At 35.3% G+C, this 12382-nt stretch overlaps 1 protein-coding gene across 2 annotated transcripts in view; it reads right to left on the reverse strand.

Moving 5' to 3' along the window:
• SEC63 (SEC63 homolog, protein translocation regulator) overlaps positions 1-12382 on the reverse strand; it is a 72719-nt gene that overhangs the window by 35676 nt on the left and 24661 nt on the right. For both annotated transcript variants that reach the window (XM_034668940.1, XM_034668939.1), the window contains exons 5-10: positions 7003-7064; positions 6352-6410; positions 4842-4892; positions 3519-3627; positions 1137-1231; positions 903-1035 (exon numbers count right to left, since the gene is read on the reverse strand). In XM_034668940.1, the coding sequence (XP_034524831.1) occupies positions 903-1035; positions 1137-1231; positions 3519-3627; positions 4842-4892; positions 6352-6410; positions 7003-7064 (509 nt within the window). The remainder of the gene's footprint in view (positions 1-902; positions 1036-1136; positions 1232-3518; positions 3628-4841; positions 4893-6351; positions 6411-7002; positions 7065-12382) is intronic.

Below are 12382 nucleotides of genomic sequence, written 5' to 3' on the forward strand. Positions count from 1 at the left end.
ACAGATGTAGTGAAAAGAAGGGGCACATGCACCCCAATGTTCATAGCAGCATTGTCCACAATAGCCGAACTGTGGAAGCAGACAAGATGCCTTTCAACTTCAGAGGGGAGGGGGTGGGGGAATGGGATAGACTGGTGATGGGTAGTAAGGAGGGCACGTATTGCATGGTGCACTGGGTGTTATATGCAACTAATGAAGCATCGAACTTTGCATCGGAATCCGGGGATGTACTGTATGGTGACTAACATAATATAATAATAAAATTAAAAAAAAATAAAAATAAATAAAAAAAAAGATTAAATCCTTTATCAGCAACACTGCTGGAGGTGATGGAAGTAGTGGTGGACTGAACTGAGATATTTGTTGTGAAATCCATTTTTTCTTCCCCTGTAAAGCTTGAAAACCTTACAAAATCTTTTTTAAAAAGTCACTAGAAATTACTGTATAATCTGCAACTGAATAAACATTTCTCAGAATATTCTCTCACCTTGAAATACTAAATTTTAATATTTGTCAAAATATGTGACTTACTTTAGACCTTCAAAATATTTGTGAATTATGTAGCATAAAGATTTCTTTTTAAAAGGGCCCTGATCAATTATTTGAGCAAAAAAGAACAAGGCCAAAACACTGCACCAGGAGGTCTAATTAAATCCACTGCTTTTGTACCATTAAAACCTGCAGAGGGGCGCCTGGGTGGCTCAGTCAGCTAAGCATCCAACTCTTGGTTTTGGCTCAGGTCATGATCTCAGGTTCGTGAGATCAAGCACCACCCGAGGCTCCATCCTCAGCTCCGAGTCTGCTTGAGATTCTTTCCCCCTCCCCCAGCTTGCGTGTGCTCTCTAAAATAAATAAGTAAAATTAAAAAAAAAAACAAAACCCCGTAGATTTTAGAATCATACCTTCTTCAAGGGTCTCAGGAATTTTCATTCTAGCAAGATGAGATAGTAAAAGAACTCTGGCTTTCAGGCTATACGGGCAGGTAAGTGGAGGCTCATTCTTCTTTAGATTAATGCTGCCAATTTCTCTGATTAGCTAGAGTAAATAAAATAATTTTTAAAAAATATATACCTAAAAAAAGCATTAACTTTAATACCTAAATGCTTGTATCAAGGAATCTGGGAGATAGGCCTAACCTGAGGTATTAGAATATTATCTGTTGGTCTGCTTGTGGCATCTTTATTATACTGAGGATCAAATTCAGAGGCTCCAGCCAAAACCATAATAAGACCTAAGAAAACAAAAGTAATATGAAGGTAAATAAATACATCTGCTCACCTATTAATTTCCTCTCCTATAATACTTCATTAGTCCTATACTGAGGCAGTTTTCCACTTGCACGCAAAGCTTAAAATCATCTGAACTCCACTAACAAGTATTCATTTTTCCCATAAAAAAGAAACATTTCACTTTTTAAAATATGTACAATATTACCTATCACAAGTAAATAGAAATATACATCAAATTAAGGGCCCCAAAGCATTGGACGCATTAAAATCAGTTCAAATAGCATCTGCTTCTAGACTTAAGCATGTGTTCCACAGAAACTTTCTACACAGTAATTATTAAGTATACCATGTGATCTTAAAAACTATTATGTGGGGGAAAAGGTGCTCCATAATTAAACAGGCTAAGAAACAAGGAGTTAAAAAGAGCTTTAGGTTTCTTCACTTCATGACTGCTCAGGGCCTTAAGTAAACTGAAATACTCTGTAATTTACAGAAATTTTTATTTTGGGGGGCGCCTGGGTGGCTCAGTCATTAAGCGTCTGCCTTCGGCTCAGGGCATGATCCTGGCGTTATGGGATCGAGCCCCACATCAGGCTCCTCTGCTATGAGCCTGCTTCTTCCTCTCCCACTCCCCCTGCTTGTGTTCCCTCTCTCGCTGGCTGTCTCTATCTCTGTCAGATAAATAAATAAAATCTTTTAAAAAAAAAAAAAGAAAGAAATTTTTATTTTGGAACTCTGGAGGGTTTATGGGGAATGTTCTTCGATGTACATGTGACTCACAGCCACACACACTATTAGCATTACTCTCGTCATCAACCTCACCTTCCAGTAGAAAATACACACAATGTATTCACAAAAAGCAGGACAGCACAGAGGTTAAGAGCATAGACCCTAGAGTTTCACTAACTAAATGACCTAGGACGATATTCTTCACCTCTATGGGCCTCAGTTTCTTCAGATGTGCCTGGCACAGTAAGCACAGTAGTGGGTGTAAGCTACTAACTACTACCATCACTACCCTCAAATGTTTCATGAAACAACTACTCCTAAAACAGCTATATAATAAATGATGCCAAAATAAAGTAATCAAGGATACAAAACCAAGCCCACCAGCAGCTAAACAACGCTCTTCCAATAGGACAGTGTAAGGCTAAATGTCACCCTCAGAAATAAAATAGAAATCAAGCTCACTGATTAAAACACATCATAAATACGAAACACTTTCATAAGGGGGTTTCTATATTAAAATTTCAATTCAACATAAGAAAGAGTGATATATGCGTGTAAAAGGGAGAGTAACATCCACTTATTCCTCAGAAATAAAAGATCTGCTCATTCCAAAAATAAAAGATCTATTCACAGAGTCACATGATTCTAAGTAGTCTTGCTCATCACCAAAAAAAAATTAATAAAACTGGCAAAGCCAAACTACAGAAAACTCCATTTAGGTTTTGGAACAAAAATGTATTCTACAGTGAGGCACAATTTAAAACTTTTTAAAACTTCTATCTTCCTTTCTTTTTTTCCCAAGGAGGGGAAACAGGGCTTATCTATGATGTGTCTAAAAGTTCTGCAGAGCAGTGATTCTGAAAGGCAACACTATACATTCCAAGTATAAAATTTATAATGTTAGCTTTATGGAATCAAAGAAAGTATTTTAAACGGAACTTTTTTTTCCATAAAGAAATTCTGAAATAAGACTCTGGGAATGAAATATTCTGGAAGTTTTCTTTCAACACATCCAAGACTTCTACTTACTTTATTGAGATTAATACAGTACATCATACTAATTTAGGGCTTGGGAACCAGACTGCTTGAGTTCGATCCTAATTCTACCACTTACTGTATGTATCCTTAAGCTCAGTTTCCCCATAGATAAAATGTGCTAAAAACAGCAGCTTACTTACAGGAGCAAAATAAAGATTAAATAAGTTAACACATACATAATCCCTAGCAATGCCTGGCACACAACAAATACTCAAGAAATATTAGCTAGTATTATTACAAAATTCACACACATGAAACTTTACCATAAAATTTCTAGGGGAAAAAAATGTATGTGTGTGTATATATATATGTGTGTGTGTGTGTGTGTATGTATCTATCTCTGAGTAAATGGGAGTAACAAAAATACAATACACGTGATAAAGGGTGTTAGCATTCTCCTCCAGCTTTAGTTATATGAAAGAGTATAAAACTGAAATGAAATGTCTCCAGTTGAATATATATCAACTCCACATAAATGACTCAGAAAATAATCTAATATCACAGCTACTTAAATTTACTTACGTTTCATATCCATATTTCGGGTTTTATAAACAAAATATGTATAAATCTGTGTTGTACGTATTAGAATCTGGTCTCCACTATAGCGTATTGAGCGATACCACCAAGAGCCCTAAAATGCAAATAAAATTAAACAATAAAAAAAGCATCAAAACCACAATAAATATTAGGTTTGATGCAGAATATGTTTCTGGTCAAATTTTCTAAATGTTCATGAAACAAGCAACAATATCTGAACTTTAGAACAAATGCTTCGTTAGATATTTCAAAATTATTTAGCAAGTATTTATGCTGCCCAACACCTAAACACCAACCCACTCATACAATATATGATCAAAACAGTTATGGTTCAGTTAGAAATTGAAGACAAAATGGAAACAAAACAACCCATTGCTATAAAAGCAACAAGCTGGTTCCTGACACGGTTTGTATTCAATAAATATTTGATAAGTGCAGGAGCAATTTTACAGCTGATATACTACTTTCATTCAACATGATTCCATACAGCTGAATCCTCATACAACAAACCTATGAAGAAGGCAAGACAGGTTAGTTATTAGTCTCACTATGGGACTCAGAGGAACTATAAGACCAGAAAAAAACCACCAGTCACAAAAGAAACAGTAAAATCATAAACTTTATGTTATCTCCATATTGAGGTATTCTGCAATAGTTTTTAAAAATGAGGTTGCTCTATATGTTGTGCCCCTAATATAGGAACCAAAAAAAGTCACAGAACAATATATACAGTAAGATGACATTTTTTTTTAAGTGTGTATGTACATACAATCCATAGAAAAATATCTGAAAGGGGTGCCTGGGTGCCTCAGTTTGGTAAGCGTCCAACTCTTGATTTCAGATCAGGTCATGATCTCAGGGTCCTGGGATCTGGCCCTGCATAGGGTTCCCTGCTCATCAGGGAGTCTGCTTGAGATTCTTTCTCTCCCTCTCCCTCTGCCCCACCCCATCAAAAATAAATAATATTTTTTAAAAATATCTGAAAGGGAGAACACCAAACTTATCAGTGATTATCTCTAATGAAGAAGTGAATTTGAGGCAGGTGATAAAGGAAGACATTCTCAATTCTAAATACATCTGTATTATTTCAGTTGTGTGTAGCTTTTGTATTGGGAGGAGATATACTTTAACATACTCAAATGATATCACCTTTAGAAGGCCTTTAAAATGTAGCTGAATATAAGAGTCTTAAAATTCAAGGATCAATGGATTTACATTCTAATAAAAATTGCAATCTTATAGGGAAACTCCAAAGCACGCCACCAATTCCCTTCCCAAAAACTGTTAATCAAAAGAGTTAGAACTTACTACAACAACTGGAAGGATAACCATGAATGCCAATCCATATACAAGTAAAACCTAGAATTGAAAAGAAAATAATTATGGCTTTCACAGGTGAATTATAACATCTAAAAACACTTATTTTTAGGCTTACATGGAGGAAGCACTATCAAAAGCACTCCTCATGTATTATTTCATTTAATCCTAATTTCCAAACTCTATGAGAAAGGTACCATTATTATTTTCCTTTTGCCAATAGAGAACCTGCAACACACACAGGTTACATGACTTGTCCCAGGTCACAGAGCCACTAAGCGATGGAGCCAGGATTGGAATCCAGGCATTTCAACTCTAAAAATTTATGATTTTATCCACTATAATAAATTACCTTTTAATCTGCTCAGATTACACCAGGAAAACAGCTTTATAAATGATATTTTTCTTCCAGTCAGTTACTTACAGATGCACACCTCAGCAAGCAGTTAGTGTCTTAGAAATAAACAACAGAACCCTGGTTCCTTATCAAGGAGCAACTTCATAATGTTCTGTTTACAAGTAATTTCTGGCTATTGGTCTTAGATTTTTCTCCTACTACTTGATCCCAAATCAGGTAGCTAACTATCTTTCTCTTCGCCAGTTTTCCCACAGTAATCCTAAGCATGACAGACACTCTTATATATGAAACCATATATCCCTGAAGATAATGAATGTTTGTCAGCCATAAAATAACATTAAACAGCCATTTTCAAAACAAAGTACAGACTATATGAATTTTGTCTTTTACTGCTTCAAAGATAGCTCCTAATCATTTTTAAGAAATGTGAAATAGGGAAACATCTATTCCTAAACCATAGGTTAAAATGATTCCCGATGTTTTAGAGTTGCAGCATCTATCACTGATTAAAAGTCTGATATCCTGGGGCGTCTGGGTGGCTCAGGTACTCAGGTGGTTGAGTGTATAACTCTTGGCTTTGGCTCAGGTCATGAGCTCACAGTCATGGGAATGAGCCCCGCGTGGACTCCACACTCAGTATGGAGTCCGCCTTGATTCTTTCTCCCTCCCAGTGTCCCTCCTCTCCCTCTCTCTCTCTCAGATACATAAAATCTTATTAAAAAAAAAAAAAAAAGTCTGATATCCTACTGCCTCCCTAAGTACCATATGGAATATATATAGCATTAATTTAGCATATGTTAACATTATGTTAGCTTGGATAAATGTGAAATGAAGGATAATTTAAATTTTGAGTACTACTTAGGATACCACAAAGAACCATAGTTCTCTAAGCCAAGGATAAGACCTGACCTGAAACTGCCAAAAGAAAAGAAATCACAACTTTAAGGTTTTAAAACTACATTTAGAACATACTGCCCAAACAGCAACCTAATAATGAGAACCAATTCTTTTTTCCATTATATAAAAAGTTTTCACGATACACAGTAACATCAAAAACAGCACAGCAATATTTTGTTATACCTCTCTTTATATCACTAAGATATATCTAGCATATTATAATGTGTCTTATTTACATGCACTCACCAAAATTGAGTTTTTCTGGTCAACTATCCAAGCTGGCAAGGCAATTCCAAAGCTTGTGGCTAAAATAGAAAGAGCATTTCTAAAGAATCTCCACTTTCAGTTTTATTATTTAGTTATATCCCAAAGTTCGTCCCAATTCCCCCCCACCCCAAAAAAAGCTTTGAGAAAGATTATATTATGTGTGTTCCTATTACATAAAAGTTAATAGATTTTTCCTGAAGGGGAGAAAAAAACTCGACCGAAGTACATGAATTCCTTCTTATTAAATCTAAATTCTTTTATATGTCCTGGGTAATGTACACACTACGAATATACAAGAAAATGTTCAAAGTCAATAAAGAAAAACAGATTGTTTTCATCCAACTTTTATCAACTGCTAGCTGGAAATGATGAATAATTACAGTGATTACTCTTCTCATCAACCCAATCTAAGTTCTATCTTTCAAACTGGTTGCTAGAAAGAAAAATAAAGTAAAAATTAGCTAAAGAGAACTCATTTACATATCTAACTCTTTGAGGTTATAATTTTCCTATTCACAAACTAAGAAAATAAAAATATTCTTTTCAATCTATTAATATTTTCATTATATATACACACACATATATATAAACACCACATCACCAGTAATTTTTAATTATTATTTACCATACCTTGAGGGCCATCTGGATTTCCAAACTCTTCCCAATTTTTCCGGGACTCTTCATCAGTTAAACTAGCATTAAAAGAACAAAACTGCAAAATTAGAATGCCATATCTGAAAAGTACTCACATATACAAACTCTATTAACTAACGAACTCATTTCTTATAGATATTAACTTTAGAAAATCAAGAAAAGCCTCTATGAAATCAGGAAAAAAGAGAGAGAGAGGAAAGCAAGGAGTTCTACAGTAAAGCAAATGAGAACTACTGAGCCTTTACAGAAATTCCTGGTTGGCCCGTGGGTTCTCAAGTTTTGCCAGTTTAAACTGGAAGACAAAACTTCAAAGGTTACTACATTTTCTGAGAAGGCAGGGAGGATTATAGGTGGCTTTTTTCTTTTTTTTTAAAGATTTTATTTATTTATTTATTTGACAGAGACAGAGATAGCCAGCGAGAGTGGGAACACAAGCAGGGGGAGTGGGAGAAGAAGAAGCAGGCTCATAGCAGAGGAGCCTAATGTGAGGCTCGATCCCATAACACCGGGATCACGCCCTGAGCCAAAGGCAGACGCTTAACGACTGTGCCACCCAGGCGCCCCATAGGTGACTTTTTTCTTGTATCCTTATACACATTCCAAAATTTCTTCAATGAGCATTATTTATACTTTAATAATCATACCTATTTATAAACAATACAAATTAATAATAATAATCCCTCCAAAACTGGTACCACATTCTCAAAGAAAAAAATGAACACCTGCAAAATTCCATTGCTATAGAAAAGGTCATTTGCATTGTGCTGAGGTCACACTTTTCTTCTAAAACAACGCCAGGAGGACTAGGAAAATACCTGCTAAAGCAACAGCTTCCTAACCCAGCAATATAAAAATGACAGTGATTTTTTTAAACACATAAAAAAAAATATATAACCCTTGATCTGGGCCATGGCTCAAGGCACAGAAAGAGTGGTTTTATTCCGGGTCCCAAAAAAGATGTTAAAAAAACACTAACAGAAAATTTCAATTCCTTCAAAAACTTTACAATGTTGTTAAGGAGAGAAGGCAGACACACACAGAATGACCAGTAATACCGTAAGAAAGGCATTTTTTGAAGACCAAGTGGCAAAAGATTATGTGTATGTCCAAATCTAATTTTAACCTTCCCAGAATATACACACACAGGATACAATGTAGTTTTCAACAAAGCTCCACGTTAAGAGAGAAAATACAGAAGTGCCTTTAAAAAATAGCAAAAATTTTCAATGATTTCAACTTTTTTTCATCTAAAACATAATTTCTATTTTTTATTATTTTTTTTTAAGTAAGCTTTACACCCAACGTGGGGCTTTCACTTACAACCTTGAGATCAAGAGTTGCACACTCCACTGTCTAAGCCAGCCAGGTGCCCCCTATTTTTTTTTAATTGAAGTATAACAAACAATATTACATTAGTTTCAGGTGTACAAAATAGAGATTGACAAGTTTTATAAGTTATGCCATGGTCACCACAGGTGTCGCTACCATCTTTCACTATACAATGCTATCGTAATACCATTGACTATATTCCCTATGACTTATTTTTATTCCCTTTTATTCCCGTGACTTATTTTTTCTGTAAAAATGTGTATTTCCTATTCCTCTTTACCCATTTTGCCCATCCTCCCATCCCTTTCCCCTCTGGCAACCTCAGTTTATTCTTTGTATTAATGGATCTGTTTCTGCTTTTTGGTTATTTTTTTTGTTCTTTAAGTTCCACATATACATGAAATCACATGGTATATCTTTCTCTGCCTTATTTCACTTAGCATAATACCTTCTAGGTCCATCCATGTTGTCACAAATGGCAAGATCACATCCTTTTTTATGGATGAATAATAGTCGTGTGGGTGTGTGGCTGTGTACCACATCTTCCTTATCCATTTCATCTATCAATGGACACTTGGGTTGCTTCCACATCTTGGCTATTGTAAATAATACTGCAATGAACACAGGGGTGCATGTATCTTTTTGAATGAATGTCTTTGCTTTCTTTGGGTAAAAACCCAGTAGTGGAATTACTGGATCACATGGTATTTCTATTTTTAATGTTTTGAGGAACCACCACACTGTTTTCCACCGTGGCTGCACCAATTTACATTCCCACCAACAGTGCACAGAAACTTCCACATCCTCACCAACACTTTTTTTCAATTGCAGCCATTTTGACAGGTGAAAGGTGATAACTCATTGTGGTTTCGATTTGTATTTCCCTGATGATTAGTGCTGTTGAACATCTTTTCATGTGTTTATTGACCATCTATATGTTGTCTTTGGAAAAATGTCTATTAAGGTCCTCTGCCCATTTTTTAATTGTATTGTTGGTTTCTTGGTGTTGCATTACATAGTTCTTTATATATTTTGGCTATTAACCCCTTATTGAATATATCATTTGCAAACATCTTCTCCCATTCAGTAGGTTGCCTTTTTGTTTTATTGGTTTCCTCCACTGTGCAAAAGCTTTTTATTTTGGTGTGATCCCAATAATTCATTTTTGCTTTTGTTTCCCTTGCCTTACAATCTTTTTTTTAAATCTGTTTAAGTAGGCTCCACGCCCAATGTGGGGCTTCAACTCCCAACCCTGAGATCAAGAGTCACATGCTCTATTGACTGAGCCCGCCAGGCACCCCTGCCTTATGATTTTTATCTAGAAAAATGCTGCTATGGCTGATCTCAAAGAAATTACTGCCTATGTTATTCTAGGTGTTTTATGGTTTCAGGTCTCATAACTAGGTCTTTAATCTATTTTGAGTTTATTTTTGTGTATGATATAAGAAAGTGGTCCAGTTCCATTCTTTTGCATGTAACTGTCCAGTTTTCCCAGCACCATTTTTAAAGAGACAGACTTTCCCCATTGTGTATTTTTGCCTCCTTTGTCATAGATTAATTAACCATATAAACACAGGTTTTTATTTCTGGGCTCTCTACCCTGTTCCACTGATCTATGTGTCTATTTTTGTGCCAATACTATACGTTTAGTTACTATAAGTTTATAGTATATCTTGAAATCTGGAATTGTTATATGTCCAGCTTTGTTCTTCTTCCTCAACATTGCTTTGGCTATTCAGGGTCTCTTCCATATAGATTTTAGAATTATTTATTCTAGTTCTGTGAAAAATGCTATTGGTATTTTGATAGGGATTACATGGCATCTATAGATCTCTTTGGGGAATGCAGACATTTAAAAAATATTAATTCTTCAATCCATGAGCATGGAATATCTTTCCATTTGTTCGTGTCATCTTTAATTTTTCATCAGTGTTTTATACTGAGTACAGAGGTCTTTCATCTCAAGTTTATTTCTAGGTATTTTATTCTTTTTAATGCAATTGTAAATGAAATTGTTTTCTTAAATTCTCCTTCTGCTATTTCATTATTAGTGGGTAAAAATGCAACCTATTTCTAGGTATTAGATTTGTACCCTGCGGGGTGCCTGGGTGGCTCAGTCATTAAACGTCTGCCTTCAGCCCAGGGCATGATCCCAGGGTCCTGGGATCAAGCCCCGCATCGGGCTCCCTGCTCTGCTGGGAGCCTGCTTCTTCCTCTTCCACTCCCCCTGCTTGTGTTCCCTCACTCGCTGGCTGTCTCTCTGTCAAATAAACAAATTAAATCTTTAAAAAAAAAAAAGAAAGAAAGAAAGAAAGAAAGATTTGTACCCTGCAACTTCACTGAATTCATTTATTACTTTTAAAAGTATTTTGGTGGTCTTTAGGTTTTCTATCTATAGTATGCCATCTGCAAAAGGTTACAGTTTAACTTCCTCCTTTCCAATATGGATGTCTTTTATTCATTTATTTTTTTCTTGTCTGACTGCTGTGGCTAGCACTTCCAGTACTATGTTGAATAAAAGTGGTAAGAATGGACATCCTTGACTTATCTCAGTTTTTCACCACTGAGTATGATGTAAGCTGTGGGTGTTTCATATATGGCCTTTATTATGTTGAGGTATGTTCCCTCTAAAATCACTTTGTTGAGAGTTTTATCATAAACAGATGTTGAATTTTGCAAAATGCTTTTTCTGAATCTATTGAGATGATCATCTGATTTTTATTCTTTGTTCTGTTACTGTGGTGTATCGCCCTGACTGATTTCGCAAATACTGAGACATCCTTGCATCCCCAGAATAAATCCTACTTGATTGTGGTGAATGATCCTTTTAATGTACTATTGAATGTGTAATACTCTGTTGAGGATTTCTGCATCTATGTTCATCAGGGATTGAAAATATTTTTAAACTTATCAATTTGGTCATTTATGAAAACAAGTACATTGGCACATCTTCAGTCCCTTTCTAACTTTAACTCCACTTATACTATTTGACCTAAGTCCACAGTAAAATACAGAAGCCAACAAAAAGTGACCATACTACTGTAGAGAGGTTGCTGGTTCACAAGGAGGGGTACAGAAGCCAACAAAAAGTGACCATACAACTGTAGAGAGGTTGCTGGTTCACAAGGAGGGGTGCTTATGGTGGCTCTTTTTTACTAAGGGGGGGATATTTCTCAAAAAATTTTGCCCTGGTTTCCCTGTACAACTGTCCACTTACCCAGGGCTTTTGCTGTAATTTTTCTCAATATTCTGTCTTCTAATCAGATTCTTTTCCCAAAAATAATTATCTGTCCATTCTACCTTTCTGATGGCAGCATGGTAAACTGCTCTGTTCTCTATACAATGCCCTCAGATTTTGCAAAATAAAGCAGAGCTCACATCACAGAAGACTTGATTTTTTCAAACTGCACACGCAACTGATTACCATTCCATTAATTCATTCATTAAGTTGACTTGTGCAACTGGTGTGTGACAGGTACCATGCTCCATACTCAATCAAATTAAAGGAACTTTTACCACAAACTTTTTAAAAGTGTAAGAAAGCAACTAATTTTTGGCTTCTTGTTATGCTGGCTCTCCTGCTCTCTATCAAATGAATAAATTTTAAAAATCTTTAAAAAAAGATTTTAGTATAATTCATATATAATGTCATTTTAGTATAATTCATATATAATAAGCTTAAACAATACCAATGATATTAACATAATTTTTAAAAATTCAATGAGTATAAAGTTTCCTAAACATGATTATATCCCTTAACTTTGCAGGTAGGAGGTTGTGTCATAGATCCTATTACATAGATCTATTACATAGATCCTATTACAAATCTGATAAAATCTCTAACCCTTCTGCCCTGGAAAAACACATGGTTACATATACACATAAATTCTGTATAGAGTTTCAGGGGTCCCAGATTTTCCTAAGCTAGAGAATGTTTTCATTAAATTATAGGTGAATGACCCTGAGTTGACTACGTAAAGCTAAGTTACATATTCATGCATAGGAACACATGAAAACACATTAAAAA

This window comes from Ailuropoda melanoleuca, chromosome 10 (genome assembly GCF_002007445.2).
Source record: "Ailuropoda melanoleuca isolate Jingjing chromosome 10, ASM200744v2, whole genome shotgun sequence".
NCBI lineage: Eukaryota > Metazoa > Chordata > Mammalia > Carnivora > Ursidae > Ailuropoda > Ailuropoda melanoleuca.